Source organism: Octodon degus, unplaced genomic scaffold (genome assembly GCF_000260255.1).
Source record: "Octodon degus isolate 3935 unplaced genomic scaffold, OctDeg1.0 scaffold00007, whole genome shotgun sequence".
NCBI classification, from domain to species: Eukaryota; Metazoa; Chordata; class Mammalia; order Rodentia; family Octodontidae; genus Octodon; species Octodon degus.
The window spans coordinates 29,562,493-29,580,630 of record NW_004524583.1 but is presented as its reverse complement, the minus strand read 5'-3'; the positions used below and the strand labels follow the sequence as shown (position 1 = coordinate 29,580,630).

The following is an 18,138-nucleotide window of genomic DNA, read 5'->3' as shown; positions in this document are numbered from 1 at the left end:
CAATTTTTACGTCTACTTTGTCCCAAGACAAATAGATCATTCTCACAGTGTTGTGAAATTACCACTGAAGATCAAAGTATGAGTGGTCTTGATCTCCAATTCTAACGTGTTATACAAAAATGTTCTGTCATTTAATGGTTTCCTTTTCTAAGACTTTGCCAACAATGGACACGATTACAATTCAAGACACAAAAAATAATCTCAACCCTGCTTTTAATTTTCAATTGTTAAAAAATATGAGCCAGGTTGAATTTTGGACCCACAACCCACTATTTTGGACTCACTTTTATGTCTTTTCTTTGACTACCAATTTTTTCAGCAGCTCAATGATCTTTAATTTATTGATATAAAATCCTTATTACCTTATTGTGCAAAAGACTGAGGACTGGCCTCCAGCGTCTATTTTCTCCTTATTCCACTTAATATCTTTTTTGCCTGAATTTGAGTTAAGCTCATGCTTGCCAAGATAGAGGACAGCTGCATATCACCATGTGACCATGCATAGGCCAATGATAGTTGGGAAAAGTGAAAGACACATTTCCCACGTCACCATCTCAGAGACAAAGGTGGTACTCCCACCTGACCGAAACACCCTCATCTAGCCCTGTCAACTGTTCTCATAACTTTCAACAACCACTAAATCACATTAGACCAGGCAGGAAAGCCACATGTGGAAGATAACGAAGGCAAAGCAAACACCAGGAATGAATCCCATTAGATAGTTACAACAGAAATATAAAATGCTTTTTAATTTTAGCCACAGATTTTAGGTGATCTCTCTATTAAACAATATAAACTACATTGCAAGAAATGCATGTATTAATGGACTTTAATAATTTTAAGAATGTTCAGTGCTAGAGGGCAGATAGTCTAATGATCAATGAACTCTTTACAATACAATGGAGACACATTAGATCTCAACTAGTCCCTGTTGTCTTTTTTAAAATTCCTAAAGCAGCTGACATATTGGGGAGATAGCTCAGTAGAATAAGCACTTGTCTGGCAAGTACAAGGGCCTGAGTTCAATCCCCGGTTCCATCAAAAAAAAAAAAAAAAAAAAAGAACTTAACAAACCTACGGACATGGCACAGTGTCAATGATAAACTTCTGAGCATTATCCAGGGAACAAAGGTTAGAGCAGATAAAATTTATCTAGGTTTATTTTTAATTTGTATTTGTGGGGATAAAAGACACTCTAAAACCCTGCTAGATAAAAGATAAACTTGTATGAGCTTTTCATAAAGCAATTAAAAGTAAACCTATAGGTGTCCCAATAATGTTTTTTCTTCTTGAGAATTCCACTTCAACATATTTATTGTAAGAATCAATCATAAGTCTTTAATAAAGGACATAAAGTATTTCCTAAAGGACTTTCAGCACAGCATTTATTGTAATAGAAAATAGAGGGAAACATCTTAAAGGCAAACAACAAACGTAGTTAACTGGTTAAATACAACATGATATAGCAATGTTTTATCACTATTAGCAGTAACAATAATATTTACCTATTAAACTTACTACTGTCATGCACTGTTCTAATTGTTTCGCATATTTTATTTAACATATAGAACCTTCACAAACATATGAAGTAGGCATCATTGGATCCCTTTAATAAACAAAGAAAGTGAGGCACAGGGAAAGAAGTATCTTGTCCCAGGTCACGCAGCTAGTAATGGTGGAGCTTGGATTTGAAGCTAGCAGTCTGATTCTACAGCTGACTACAATGAACTGCCTTTCAAGAACTATAGAAAGTTAGTTTTTGTTTTTGTTTTTTGCAGTACTGGGGATTGAACTCAAGACGCTGCGCTTGTCAGGCAGGCACTTACTCTACTGGCTATCTCCCTGGCCCTAAACAAAGTTTTATGCAGCCATTTAAAAGAAAACAGTTACAACATGTTGTTCAGACGTACTAAGCAAAAAAAGATACAAAAATTCACAATAAATCCCAACTTTTATTTCAAAAACTTATACACAACACATTTTAAAAGACTGGATAAAAGAATGACAAAATATTAACAGCGGGTATCACTTGGTGATGGGATTACAGGCGACTTTTCTTCAACATGCTGCCCAGTATCTGTAAACTTGCATTTCTGTGTTAAGGCTGGGTAAAAACATATTTTACCAAAAAGTTGTGAAAGTAGAATATATCCCCTATACCTTGTAGCCCCTCTTTCTTCTAGATAAAATGAAGCATTTTTATCATTTATATAAACATTTGAATTTTATTTATATACTGTTATATGCAGGCCTTCCTCCCCAAAAGGATCAAAAACAGAATTTAGTATTGTTGTACTGAAAGCAAAAAAAGACATCAAGGCTGTTGTAAATTGAGTGTAGACCTTTTTGTTCCAATAAATGAAAAATCTGCCAGTAAAAACTCCAACATTCTAGGCAGTCCTCTGATTCTGTTTTTACATGAACAAGACATGTTTTGTTTGCCACACTCCAAATGCACAAAGTAGCACAGTATTTTAACTGCTGCTAAAACACAAACACTAACTCTAATAAAAGTTTCTCATGTATTATAGATCATTTGAGTCTCTTCTCCTTAAAGTAAAACACTTAAAAGCCTCTAAACTTTATTTCTGTTTAATTATACACAGCTGCTATACACTGCTTAATAAGGACAACAGGGCATGGGTGTTGCCAGGCTTCCTTTCAGTCTTCTAGAACTGGGTATTTTCAAACTAATAAACTCTATAATAAGGCACATTATCTCAAAGAATAACTTCATCAGTCCTTGGACAGTAGTGAAACAATCAAAAAACCCTCTGAAACATGCACTTGTGTCAATGTCTAAATCCATAAAACATAAACCAAACTTAATCCTGTATTTATATATTGATAAACATAAAACTCTCTTACGTTGCTTTCTTATCTGTACTGTAAGAATTTTTAAATTTTTCAAATAGAAACAAAATTAAAATTTGACATATTTTCCAAGGCGTATCACCACTGCCACCAGCGACTGCACACCTGCATGCTAACTCTCCCATTCCACCATCTGATCTTATCTAGAACATTTCCTTTGAGATGCCATGTTGCATATCAAGAGCGTAATTATAAGCTCTAGAGGCATCTTTCATCACTGCACCAATTTATTAGTGTTCAATAATAATTAGTGCTAAATAATAATTATTTATTATTTTTATTCCTAAAAAGAAGGTATAATTAACATGAAAATGGCAAGTGATTGCCATGTTTTCTGAAGCAGCTTGGCAAACATAAAATAGATCTTTAAGGCCACCTTTTGGGTGGCCTAATCTGAGCGCTGAACCACAGCTTTTTACTTAGCATTATTATAGTTTAATTCACAAAAAGTGTGAAATACTGTAATAACCAAGTCTGATGAAAGATTCAACAGAATAAAATTAATCTTTAAGGTGTGAAACATTGCACAGTAAGACTTAATTCTAATGAAAGTTTATTTTTCAAAAATGTTAACTTCAAAGTTTACGCTTTATTAAGTCACTTGAGCTTAAAAAAAAAGCAAAAAACAAAACAAAAAAAAAAACCCCTAACATTTCATGAAATCTACAAGAACACTAATTATCCAAGCTTTTCTTGTATCACTCACAATATGATTTCTAAAACCATCAGTAACAATTATGCTTCATGAATACAGATTTCAGTACCTCTGCATGACACATAAGTATAAAATACAATAAAATATATACTTCACATGTGGAAAGTGTATGCTTAAAAACTTCCTAGAGAAGCAGTTAAATCTGGAAGGAAGCAATCTTCTGTTAAACATTCTATCATGGCTAACCTATCTAAGTATTAGTACTCAAGAATTATCTTACTACTGTTAATTAAAATCACAGAAAAACCATGCCACAAAAGTTATTCCAGCGCTAGTCATTTCCAATCAGAAGAGGGTATTTACCTCCAGAATAGCAAGACAGGTCAAACATATTTATTTCTAATGATCTACACAGGGCTTTAAAGTGAAGTTTTATAACGAATGTTTGCTTGGCTAACTTTTAAGCAAACTAAAACTTTTCATGGAGGAAAATTATCTATTTTATTTTTTCCTTGATCTGATAAAAGTCTAAAGATCTAGGGCTGGCCAAGTAGCTCAGCAGATTAAAGCACCTGCAAGAAGGGCCAGGGGTTTGATCCCCAGCCTGCCGTGCAGGCCTCGCCCCTGGGGCATACTGAGACAGCGATTGAGACTGGGCATGGTGGTGTGTGCCCATAATCCCAGCTCTTGGGAGCCTGTAAACAGGCAGATCACTACAAGTCCGATCTAGTAGTGAGACCTTGAACATCCTGTAGACCCTTCCCAAAAAAAAAAAAAAACTAAATGAAGATCAAAATGAAATCTTTTACTGCAGCCAACCAATTACCATAAAGCCAATGGACAAATGAAAAAGCTGTAACTTCACATTTGCAGGCTCACAAACCTTTGTCCATGAGAGTTAGCTGGTGACAAGCATTATGGTACTACATTACAGATCATATTTACAACTAAAAAGTACTCTGCTTGCAATTAAAACGAGCAGCTACGTAAAACTTGATTCCCTCACCAGTATTCTCCTTAGAGACTTTCTTCCTCTCCAAATGACAAATTCAAACACAAAAACATTCTAAATTTTTGTACAGCAATTAACCACTAAGAAGAATATATGCAATGTGTTAGTTATTGAAACTGTCCTACCGATTTGATTTGAAACTGTCTCACTGCTATCTGTTTATCAATAAAATTATGAAAAAAAATTCTAAATTTAAAGTGCTTTACTGTCTTCTCACTGAAATACATAAAACCACCATATAGTATGTTATAAATATCTTAGGTGACCACTTCCAAGTTGCTTCAAGAAGTGTCAATGCATATTTATTTCTCAATTAAAAAAATAAATATTAAAAAAAGAAGTGTCAATGATTTTTTCTTTCACGAGTATGTGTATATATGCATGCCCATATTCATGCATCCCTGTACCTCAGTTTTACAAAACGGAAAAGGAGTCAATAAACAGAGAGCATGCACAGTTTTATCAAGCCTAATTTTGGCCACATGACTGCAATAGTCTTGTAATCAAAACCTAAACTGCATTTTCATCTTTGTATATGAAAAGTGGTTATAATTTTGATAACACGGATGTTTCTTTTTCTTTTTTTTGTACCAGGGATTGAACTCAGGACCTTGAGCTTGCCAGGCAGGTGTTTACATTGCTGAATTATCTCCCTGGTCCTAAAATGGGTATTTCTGAATATCAAAATTTTCTTCATTGTATTTACTTAAACCATTTTTAATGTCCATTCTGAGAATAAAAATGGTGGATCACATACAGAAATACAAAACAGTATACAATCCAGTCTTTAAATACTAATGCACAGAAGCATGTATTTGAGTATGTATACTACACTACATCTGTAAGAATTAACTATGCAGGAATTTATATAATCATAGATACCTTCATTAGAAAAAATAAGCTTTTATAAAGTTGTTTGATATTAGCAGAGAGCCGCTGTCCTCAGAATATTGCATTAGAATACTATTAGCTATATATATAATATAAAATATCTATAATATATTTAGCACAAAACCATTGTCTTTCATATGTATACACACACACACACACACACACACACACACACAAATTTTTTTTTTTTTTTTTTTGGCGGAACCAGGGATGGAACTCAGGCCCTTGTGCTTGCCAGGGAAGCGCTTATTCCACTGAGTCATCTCCCCGGCCACTGTGCATGTATATCTTAAAGATTTTTTTAAAAGCAAAAGTTTAGTCAATGCAATTTAAAAAAAAATTTTTTTTTTTCCCACATGGTGCAAATACCTAGGTATTAGAAACTTCCCCACATCATTTTAAGGCAACACTAAAATGTATACTTATTAACACATTAACCACCTATTAATAATGGACATAGGCAGACACCCAGAAAGAAGTCAGTTTTTCCTTATACACAGAGAAAACCTACATAAACAATGTTCCTACACATAGCTCCAAAATGAAGCTACCTCAAGCAAGAGCTGCAATCACTGTTACCCGCCGTCCGCCACATTAAAGCTCTATAGCACCGAGACGACATAAGGCCTGCATACCAAGTTCATCGTGCAAACTGCCACCGCCTACAGCAGACGCATTGTCACGTGACGTCTCTAAGTGGCCACTCCCATTTCTCACCAGCAAGGAGGCACTAGCACTGAGCACTGCGGCCTGAGAAGGGGGGCGGGACTGGACTTTGACCTGGGCTGTGCACTGCTGGCCTTGCTGACCATCTTGAAGGCTACGAAAAAACATGGATTGGGGAGACATTACAGGGAAGAAAAGAGAGAACAATAGCTAGAATGAAATCAATACAGAAAACTGATTTCACAAAGATACTTTATCTTTAACTTTAGGTTTTAACATAACCTAAGAAAGAGCCAAGAAACCTCGCAAAATACCCAAACTGCACAGACATAAATACTCTGGTCCTTATTGATTTGCTCCACATGATGAGCCAAGTAAACATATATGTAGATTGTTAATCTGCAACTTTCTTCCACCTCAAAGCTGACTAAATCCTAGTGTTAAGGAAACAGGAAAGAAGAACTGTGAGTACATTCAACGTATGGGTGGGGGCGGGCTCCCGGTAAGGAACCTTACTTTGTAGTCTGAGGCTGGTATATCTTTTTAGATATTCTGGAATCTGAAGTTCACAATAAACAAAGTTCTTTGTACTTGAAAAAAATCAAAGAATCTTTATCAACTTTTACTAAGATGATAATCTTAATTTAAAAAAAAATCACTAATATGAGACCCAGAGAAACTTACTTCACCAAGTGAAATAAAAATGACCATTGGGACAGGGACAGAAGCAGACTGATACCAAGTGCTGTGTGTAAAAGGCCTACATATTAATGAAATAATGCCACCCATTAGTGTTAGTTACCAATTATGGTCCTTTAACAAATTTTGTTATTTTCTTTTCCAATGCATATTACAGTCTCATTAACAAAGATCCATTAGTTCAGAAAAGCTTGGCAATTTGGAAACCTGTAATTTCTCCAAGAACATTTCAGCCTTTTTTAAATTTATAAAATCTTTAAGATATTAAACTGTCATAAATTTTTTATTACAATTATTTACAAGACTTTGATTTTCCTAAATTCACTTATGTCTTATATATTTAACACAAATTTTAGTAAGATATGTCAAGTTTAAACTGATGAAATTCACAAAAACATTTTCACTGTAATTATTCTCCTCATGATGTTCAACGCAACATTGCATTCTGCCCATATAAGTTTACTTTAAACTATGCCAGCACCCATTACTAAAACAGACTTCTAGAACACAAAGGGTAACCTCATTTAGTTACTTTATCATTTTTAATGAGTACCCACTTGTCTCTGTCAATATAATGGTTTCTCTGGTCCCTATAAAACAAACATCTTCTGCATGAACTAAAAGGCTAAGTAGAAAAATGCTGCATACAGTATACTGCTTAGCCTTTTGGCTGTGGAGACAATACTCTGAGCTACACTGTCTGATACGGTAGCTTGGGAGCATTTCATTAAAAATTGTAGTTCCTTAGTCACTGACCATCTCCAATGTTCAGTAACCACCTTAACTATTGGCTGCCATAGCTAAAGGCCTACCTACGTGGGCTGTCACTAGTCACTAGCATCACTATATTGGATAATGTAGACTATAGAGTGTTTGTACCATTATAGAACATTCCATAAAATACCAAAAGCATTCATTTTTTTCAGGCTTCTTTTAGAACTACAAAACAGGACACATTCTAAGCAGAATGTAAGAAATACATACAGCTAGGCAGGTGTGGTGTGTACACTCTAGAATCCCTGTACACAGGAAGCTCAGAAAGGAGGATCGCTGTGTGTTCAAGGCCAGCCTGGGCTATACAGGAGAGTTAATGTCCTTAGACTAAGACCTTCTAGGATCTTTGTACAATATATATAAATCAAAAGAAGATACTGAGAATAAAGTTTTTATATTCCTACTATACAACAGATGTGTTACTCTTCCTCAGTAGCAATTTAAACTTATCCACAAACTTTGCCAAAATAAACTAATTTCATGAGAAAATAGAAAAAAATTTAATTAGTTCAAATATATCCTTTCAGATTCAGAAGATAGTATAATTTTATGTATTCAGCAAAATTTTCCACTTGGAATTTCCATTCCAAAATTTTTTCTACTTAAAATTATAAAGGTATAGCTAGATGAACTTTAGTGTGAGCATATTTAAGAATATACTGTCCTCAACCCAGAAATGTACAGTGCACAACCAAATATACAAATGTTTTCAAAATGCTAGTCTGCACATAAAAATCAACTCCAGAAAAAAGGAGCTAAAATCTGTGCTTATAAATGTCAAACTTAGGGCCAGCCAAATAGCTCAGCACACTAAAGTGCTGGCCCCGCTCCCGGGGTGCCCTGAGACAGCAACTGAGACTGGGCGTGGTGGCTCGAGCCTATAATCTCACTACAAGTCCAATCTAGTAGTGAAACCCTGAATACTCTGTAGACCCTTCTCTAAAATACAAAAAAATAAAAAATAAAAAATAAATGTAAAACTTTCTTAAGTATAAAAGCTAGTAATAAGATATTTACATCTCTTTTCAAACCTTTTAACAACAATAAAGCCTGTCATCCTTGCACAAATTGTTAGAAAACATTTCTCTGGAAGGCTGCACTTCATTTCAAACTATGAACGTAGCTTTTCACAGCTTCAATTACACTACAAATCTATCACTTTGAGAAAAGGTACTATGACACAGTCAAGGGAAAGGTAGAAATCTGGGTCTACAGTTAGGAGGCACAGGCGGTATCACTGGCAATGCAATCGTACTAACTCTCATTTCTAATTTCAGTGATAGAATAGTTGTTCTGTCCTTCCTTCCTCTGAACCACTGAGATAGTAGCTGAATATTCTGCCTTGTACTGCTATCAGTTACCTTTACATGTATCTTCCCAAGTACAATATGCTCTTAAGTATCTTGATCTCAGAGAAAAATGTGTCTTGAACATAGTACACAAGCAACAAATACTTGGTGGCTTTAGGTCTGATCACAAAATGATCCCTATGAGTGCTAATCTTGCATTCTCACATTACTATGACCTTATTACATATCTTTCAATCTTATATTCTTAAGACACATCAAATAAGTACGCTAACTCTTTTTTTCGCTGCCCCAAATCACTGATTTCTTTCCACTCCAGTATATAAACTAGAATTCAAAAACACAGGAAATTCAGGTTAGTACAGAATTCTTAATATTTTTATTCTAAGTTTAAAACACTTGTTTGTAGATCTTGTAACTAGGAGAAATTTAAATAAAGGCCTATAAAAGCTACCTATATTAGCAACTTAATTTGGAAACACTTACGATGTAACTCTAGCTGGTGTGGCCATGCATGTCTGTGATCCCAACACCCTACGGCTAAGCAGGAGGACTGGGGCTGAAGCTAGCTGGGTTAGACAGACAGTGTAAGCCAGGGTGGCTTGGACTACAGAATGAGACCCTATCTCAAAGAAAACAAAAAATCTTGCATTTATTCTAACAGCACTATAAAAAATAAGCAAATTATTAAGTAAATTAATGATTCATTTGTAATCATTACAAGCAAACAAGCTGCTTTTGGGTTGGTCATTATTTAAATAATTCACTAAGTTTGAAACATAGTATATTAATCAAGATTTTACTTTCTGTGATTCCAGTTACCCACAGTCAACACCAGTCTGAAATATTAAACTGAAAATTCCAGAAATAAAATATTAGTAAGCTTTATATACCTCTAATTATACAGTGCTATAAATGTTCTGTTTTATTAGCAGTTATTAATGTTAATGTTTTATTGTGCTACATTTATAAATTAAACTTCATCAAAAACATCATGTAGGAAAAAACACAGTATATGCATGGCTAAGGACCCCTGAGGTCTCAAGCATCTACGGGGGGCCTCAGAATATGAGGGGGTCTTACTTGTACTTTCACAGCACCATACAGTAACTGTAATGGAAGTATGGTCACATCTATTCCTTTCTGACAAGTTATCCAAATTTTAAGTGAATACTGTATCCTGGAATTAAAGATGGAATTATCTGACTGCTCACGTTGAAAAACAACAATATATTTTATCTGCATGTTTTTACAGCTAACCAATACAACCTTAGTAGGATAACATTTCTCCTAATTCCTCACAGCTAAATTTTGGTCAGCTTATTAGAATATATACAACTTTTATACTGGAAATGAGTACTTTCCAAAACTTCTAATGTAAACCCTTTACAAGTCAGTTCCACACCATATCCCAGATATGATGCATTCAAATCCTAGAGCAAGATGGGAAAATACTATGCAATTGGATGGAGATAGAACAGTATCTCTTTAATATTCCACCAGGCAGAGGAAGAAAATGATGTATCTACAGTTGCTTGGTCAGCAAGATGCAACAGGTGCATCGGTGGCAAAGAATAAAAGGGTTTGTAAAGACTACAAATAGAAGGTTAAAACTGTCTAAGAAATATAAATATGGAACAAGTAGGAAGGCAAAGAAGTTGTCTATGGCAAGTATTAATCATGGGGCAAAAAGAAATTAGAAACAAAACAGAAAAAAATGCTCAGTTCTTTCTGCATTTCGGACTAAGCACCAAATCCACTAGCAGAAAGGAAAGTTCGTTCAGGAGGAAAGGAAAGGGGTAAGAAAAGAAATGGAAGGGGGTGAGGCTTGCAAAAAGCAAAGCTTTGTAGAATAGATGTTTCTTTTAAATTATCTTCCCATTTTTACACTATAAATATTGGCTTAACCCATATCCCTGAATTAGGAACTTGACCTAGAAAAGATGAAGTTCCAAGCTGTAAGACAACCAGAGGAAAGTAACAATCTTAAATCTCAATAGAATATAAAATGAAGTGTTTTAATAAACAGTGTTCTGCTACTCTCAAGGTTTTAAAAAGAGAAGGGAAGGCTATCTCCTTAATCTACCATTTAGTCAAGTTATTTTATCAAATACTCCTCTTTCTTAAACTGAAATTACAATGTGACAGGAAACTAATACGTGTGCTGCTTTGGGGCACAGAGGATGCTAAAAGTACATAGTGTAATATATGCACTGTTTAGGCAAGCTCACATTTTGATGTTCATATTTTGTCTTTTTTAAAACAAAGGATGTCTTCGAAATAGATTTTTACATTGCTTATCCAAGATACACTCATCAGATTTGATGTAATCAAGAATAAAATATTTAAAATTTCATGGAAAATGATCCCTAATATTACAAAGGGATGTTTGTTTACTTGGGAATATTAGAAAAAATAAAAATGGTTTTGTTGAACATACTATAAGGGATTGAGAAATTAACACAGATATACACAGAAGCAGCTATAGCCAAATGACCACACTTTACATAAATTAAATATTTTAGTTCTGTGTCATTTACTAGATCCTGATGACTGTGAAATAAAACACACCAAGTTTTATGCAATATAAACCAAATGGATCATATTTTAGTGACATGAAATAATCAAACTGACTTATCAAGCTGAGGACAAGTATGTGTTATTTCTCAACAACCTCATCACTCAGTCCCATACTTGTTCATATAAAACATTTTCAAGATGTTGGGAGGATACATCAATATTATTAATCTGGAATTTAAAAAAAGAAAAGCTAACTTAAGGCTGCTATTCAGACTTTTTATCATTACCCTAAAGTAAATTTTCTACTTAAAATTGCAAGACCAACCTGATTATTTTACTTGCACAGTGCAACAGAAAGCATGCATATTGCAATAGGCTCATAGCACATGCAATGAAAGCCTAAAAGAGCTGAAATGTACAGAAGTAAAAGAAAAAGAAAAAGCTCTTCTAATGCTTTCTTGAGTCTGACAAAACAGGTTAGAATGTTTGCTGCATGCATGCTGAACTTGGTGGAATTTTAAAATACTGTACCTTAGGGGTGATCCGATGAGCAAGGTGGGAGGGGTAGGGTCACTCCCTGCATTGTGCCGGCGCCGCACTGCCTGGCGCCTAAATGTACTGCGTTCGCGGTGGAATGACACAGCCTCCTCGCTGGCCTGTGCTGCTGCATCAAGACAGACTCAGGTCAAACAGGAGCCTAGGTCAGAAGTGGAAACAGCAGCTGCGCTCGTCTTTCCCTTGATGTCCCACCCTCACGATTAAGGAGCACACGTCCACTACAAGCTGTTCTCAAGCACACGCTGCGAGCCTATGGTATCAGGTATGGGCCACTTGAAGTGAATTTATTTTTGAAAACTTGTGTCTTTGACCTGACCTCATCATCTTCCCTTCACCTTCCAATTTTAAGAACTGTACTGCTTTACTGCTTTAAATCTTTTCCTGAAATCTTCAGTCTTCCCTGAATCCCTAAAGCTTTTCCTGACTTATTTTTGTCCCATATTACTCTATTCTTCAATTAAATCAGCCTTAAAGCATCTGTTAGTTTCTACTAACAGGAATGGGCACATTAGGTTTTACTCTTATGAGAACAGGAAAAGCAGCAAAGACAGTACAGTTACGCCTGGACTTAGGACGGAGGTACACCGATAACCCACGATACAGGGCGACTGTCACAGCCTTTCGGCACCGAACGCACCTAGCGCACCACACATCACCATCCGGCAGCAGGTTACCAGGCGCCGCCTCTGCTGCTTTCCCTGCACTCACACGGCTGACTGGACGCTGGAGGCAGCTGCCCTGCCAACACTGACACACAGGACTGGATCACACATTTCCAGGCCAGGAAAAGATCAACGCTCTAAACTTGAGTTCAGCTTCTACTGAGTATGTACCTTAAAACTGGAAACCTGTACGTTGAACTATCATAAAGAAGGGCCCCCTCTACTTCACGGCAGGCGCTAGGCAGCACGGCAGGGAATTCACCATTCAGTACTACTCTGTGCCACAGTTTTAGCAGCCTCAAACAGAACCCTGACTTTGGGACTATGTAACTAATTTATTAAAAATTCAAGATAGCATCAATGTCTTTAACTGTACAATGCAATGTATTATAAATACATATTTGTTCAAACTATGACCCTATTACCCTCAAAGTAGAAAGTAAATATCCTCAAAATCTCAGGTACAGCAGAGAAATTCATAGTCTAATCTAGAAGTCAAAATTCAAACTAAAAACCAAATATATAACAATGAGAAAATCACAACAATGGCTTGGCAGAATTATATAAATTTTACAAAATCATACTAATTGGCCAATCTGGGTTTCTAAAATGAACAGTAAATAATTGTCAGACATCTGAATATAAACCGTTGTTTCTTAATGATCTAAATATTTTGAGAATCATTTTGACTTTGAGAAAGGCTATTTTGATGCTAAATACAAGTAAAACAAAAACTAATGCAAAAACACTCTTCCAACACAAAAATTTCTTTAAACATAAAAAAAGCTTTTATTTGTAAGCTAAAAGCTTATGTACACAAAAATTACATATGCTCAGTGAAGAAAAGATCCGAGTTACAGCTGGTCATTTAGAGCTGTGCAGTATTACTTAGCTATCATGTTACAATACAAACCCATTAGCTCCATGAGGCTACTGAAACATCAATAACCACAATTAAAGATTCCACTCCTCATGTCTGTGAGCCACACTCCAAGCACTCCAGTGACGGCGGCTGGCGACACCAGCTGGCCAGGGGCATTCCCATCATGATGGCGGGCTATATTAAAGTTAAGATTGCTGTTTTGTTACCACAATCCACAAGCACATGTGTACTCTGCCAATTGCTAACAATCAGGACTGCAATGAAATGAAAACATAGCCTGCACTGTCACGAAGGAAAAAGTAGGCATGGTGGGGGCAGCTGCCGAATGAAGAAAAAAAACAAAGACGCTAAGGGAAGAATTGGGACGCTAGACGGAGCATGGGCACGCCTGCTGATGGACCGCAGACACCTGGAAAGACAGGCTGTGGGGTTGGAGTCACTATTTAAAAAGTCAATCCAAGAGTCACCTTGTGAACCAGCCATGGTGGCAACTTGCCTATAATCCCAGCCCTGGGAAAATTTACCCAGACATAAATTATAAAAGATAACCTAATCTGAAAAATGAACTAAAATTATTCAGAAGAATTCAAAACAAGCAGCAAGTGTTCAATGAATCCTGAGAACAGGAAAAGGGAAAAGAGCAGAGAGCCTTCTTCACTGGCTTCCGTGTACTGAACAGTAATGGTGGTAACCTTTCTTTCTTTTTTTTTGCACCAGGAACTCAGGACCTTGTGCTTGGCAGGCAGGCGCTGTGCCACTGAGCTATATCCCTAGTCCTTTGGTGTTAATTTTAAATAAAAAAATAATCATTTTTCAGTAAACAGCCTCAAAACAAAACATGCTAGTGCCTTTTAGTCAAGAGATCTTTGTTAGAAAACAAGATTTTTTTTTTTAAATGGGTAGAACCAGGGATTGAATTCAGGCCCTTGTGCTTGCCAGGGAAGCACTTATTCTACTGAGCCATCTCGCCGGCCCCCAAGATGTTTGATTATTAATACACTATATTTTACCTATAAAAGTTATAAATTACATTACTTAATAGTTTTGAAAACACATCAAGGTAAAAAGTAGAGGTCAATGTATTAAAGTAGAGTTATGAGTACTGCCTAAGTTACCTTTTGTAATATTCAAGGTGTAAATGCCTATTGTTTCAAGTTTTCAAAATATTCACTATAACACCTGTCTTAATAACTAGGGTGGGTCATGGTGGTACATGGCTGTAATCCTAGTACTCAGGAGGCTGAGGCAGGGGGTTCCTGTAAGTTCAAGCCAGACTGGGCTACATAGAGTGTCCACGACCCTCTAAACTACACAGTGAGATCCTGTACCAAAATTTTTTTTAACTGAAATAAAAACAACTAGGATCACACATTCAACTAAAAATGCCATGCTATATCTTATGGTTACACTAAATAAAACTAAAATCCATGCCACATGCTACTTGTACAGGACATGTCTAGCTGAGGCAAGATGCTGGGGGAATCCAATTCTATTTGAGTCAAAAGGGGAAAAAGCTATCTTTAAAGCTTAAAACAGGAGCCATGGAGACAACTCAGTGGTCTAAGCGCCTGCCTGGCAAGCGCAAGGACTGGATTTGATCCCTGGCACCACATTCTGTGTAGAGCTGCATAGTGAGACCCTGTACCAAATACATAAATTTAAAAATTTTTTAAAAACTTAAAACAGTCATACTTAATGAAAATTACTTCTGCCAGCCAACTTTAACAAACTCTTACGGAATCATTTACCTTCACAAAAGAAAGAGCTTCTTTAAAGTATCTTTTAACTAAAACACCAGAAAGGAGGAAAAAAAGACTTTAAAAATTGGTTCTGAAGTTGATATTTTGGCGCATATAACTCAGGATCTTCTAGCAAAGAAAGACGAAGTAAATTAGTCTGACAGCAAGCATATAAAATGCAAATAATGAAAAATCAACCATCTGGATACAATGAAAATTTAGACGTTTATTAAAGGAGGAAAAAAATTCACCAACATGCAAGTGATTCAAAATAGTAAAATATCAATTATTTCTAAGGAATATAATTAAATTGTTACATAAAATTTAAGGGGTGTGTGTGTGTGTGTGTGTGTGTGTGTGTGTGTGTCCCGCTCAGCCCACTCTGGGGGTTGGGCTGGAGTGGCACGTGACGCCAGGGATCAAACTGAGGTCCCTGTGTGCTTGCCTACGCAGGCACTTTAGACCACTGAGCTATCTTGCTGGCCCCTATTTTTAAGTATTTCTTAAAAATTTTAAGTCTTGATTTTCCAAATATTTACGTGCATTAAAATGCAACCTTCAAAACCCTAAATTTATATTCACCGTGAGGGTAGAAGAGATCCTCAAGCAGCGCGGCTTTTCCAGTACAGCGCAGTCGTCACTCAAGGCAACACGAGGCAAAGGCGACTCCTGGACGAGGCACAAACGCCTGGAGCCGAACCCTTCGGCAGCCCCGCAGGGCTAGTCTGGAGATCACTAACAAAGTACCACACCCAAGCACACCTGCCGCCTCAAGAAGGAGGCCACTGTGCACATCCTCTGCCAAACTGCTGTAGTGCAGCCATTTGTTTATCAAGAGTAAGGGCAACAGTGAAAGTATTAAAGGCTAAAGATACCTGTAAGAGCAAAATGTGATGAGGCAGGAAAGCTCCAAGTATAAATATGTGGGATAAAGATGGTTCCTAAAAAACTATTTCTTTTCAGCCATACAGCTAGGTGATTAGGACTGATGGGGCAGGAATCAAACTCAGGACCCTGCACTTGCTAGGCAGGCACTTGTGTCACTAATCCATGTCCCCAGCCCTAGAAGCTGCTTTCTAGTAGTTATGTAAAGGGCTGGTCTCTTGCACTAGCTCAATTCCTATTAAATAAGTTCAAAATTTAGATATAAGATACCACTTAAGAAAACACCTCCTTTCAGCACAAAATGTTGTAGAAAAAAATACATCTAGGAAAACTGAGAAAGGTGTGTTTGGTACCTCGAAGAGATCAGAAAAATATTAATAAGAAATTAAAATATTCTGAAAGAAATGTTTTAGTTTAGGCATGAACTCTATTATATCTAAACAGCCTTTTCTTTATTTTCCATGCCACCCAAGAAGAATGCTACATGCAAATAATGTCTTCTGATAAAGAAGTAAATGCTTCTAAAAGCAACATCTTCTGGGAAGCCAAAGAATAATCATAACCTAAGCATGATTCTGAATTTAAACAGTTCCTATCAGTGCAAACAGTCTGAAGGACCACTTTATTTTTTGACAAACCAACAAACTATTCAGTAACAACAAAATTATCAGCTCTGCATTAAGTTAAAGAGCTTACATATTCTTACTGATATTTTCCACAAGCTCAGCAGTCAATATACTTGGCAGATGAAAAGCTTTCAAGAAACTAAGTGATACTCTAGAGATTAATTCATACAAAGTAATCTGCAAGACACACAGTTTAAGAGTGAATTACTTTCACAGCTAGTTCCTAATCTTTTAAATCCTATGTGAATGGGATTTATTTCTATTTTATTTTTGTTTTTTGGTGGAATCAGGGATTGAACTCAGGCCCTTGCGCTTCCCAGGGAAGTGCTGTGAATGGGATTTAAATTCAAACTTTTCTCAAAAACATTCATTCAAATATAATTTTGCATATATTTTTCAGGTAATTCACCTAATACAGGGTTACTAATGAAGAATATATATTACTATACATATATGTATATAAAATACATCTATATGAAGTAATACATTTGAAAATAACTTCTGAAACTTTATGAAAAGCGTCAGGGTTCGTTTACGTAACGAATCTGGGATCTACAGAGCACCCTCCCACCCTGAGCCTGCCAAGGGCCTGACAACCAGTTCCTGGGAGGCAGCCTGGACAGTATGATCCATGTTTCACAACCGAGGATGAGGAGCAGATTTACTTGCTTGCCAGAGTACTCAGTCAGCAATAAAGGTATTAAAGTGTAACTGATTTCTTATTCCAAATTTCACCACTGCTACAAAGAAAAACACACTGTTCTTATCTGACAAAAATTAGGCATGGATGGGTTCTGAAAATTCGATACATAAACATTTATTTACTTCACTAACAAAAATCTCTTTTTGGTATTGCTGTGAGGGAAAAGTATTTTACCAAACATGCTTCACTATCCTTAACGAGCGTCCTTTGAGTTCTTTAAATGTCTGAGCACTCCTCACGAGACAGCCTAAACATGTCCTTAATGAATCAAGGTCAGCCACCTACACAGTCCTCATACCTTACACATTCTGTAATACACTATTAAGCTATGATACCACGGTATCATTGAACACTATCAAAATTAAACAGATGATTTGTCCCTCCATTTAAGGAGCATCCCTCATATATTCTTGCTTTGCTCTACAGTTAATTCAGCTCCTCCTGGAGGATTACCTGTGTATTTCTTCTGCTGTCATTACGGTCATGAAAACATTCATTATATAGTTGAATATCAAAAGACAATTTATATGGTATAGTCTATCAATCCATGTTACTGGATTAGATGTTAAAAATGATTTTTCTGTTGGTATTATGTAAGAAATTAGGACTTCAGATACTTTTATTTTTAATATTGTCAAATTTCACACAATCACTGGAGTATCTCTAACTTCCTTCTATGTGCAT

The 18,138-nt window shown here is 36.1% G+C and overlaps 1 protein-coding gene across 4 annotated transcripts in view; it reads right to left on the bottom strand.

Moving 5' to 3' along the window:
• Positions 1–18,138, bottom strand: part of Pcnx1 (pecanex homolog 1) — a 134,443-nt gene that overhangs the window by 89,399 nt on the left and 26,906 nt on the right. For 2 of the 4 annotated variants that reach the window (XM_023703281.1, XM_023703282.1), the window contains 2 exons: positions 11,930–12,062; positions 6,068–6,252 (listed from right to left, as the gene is read on the bottom strand). The exons of 1 other annotated variant lie outside the window; for it this stretch is intronic. In XM_023703281.1, coding sequence (XP_023559049.1) covers positions 6,068–6,252; positions 11,930–12,062 — 318 coding nt within the window. The remainder of the gene's footprint in view (positions 1–6,067; positions 6,253–11,929; positions 12,063–18,138) is intronic. One more of the 4 variants, XM_023703279.1, reaches the window with a different exon arrangement.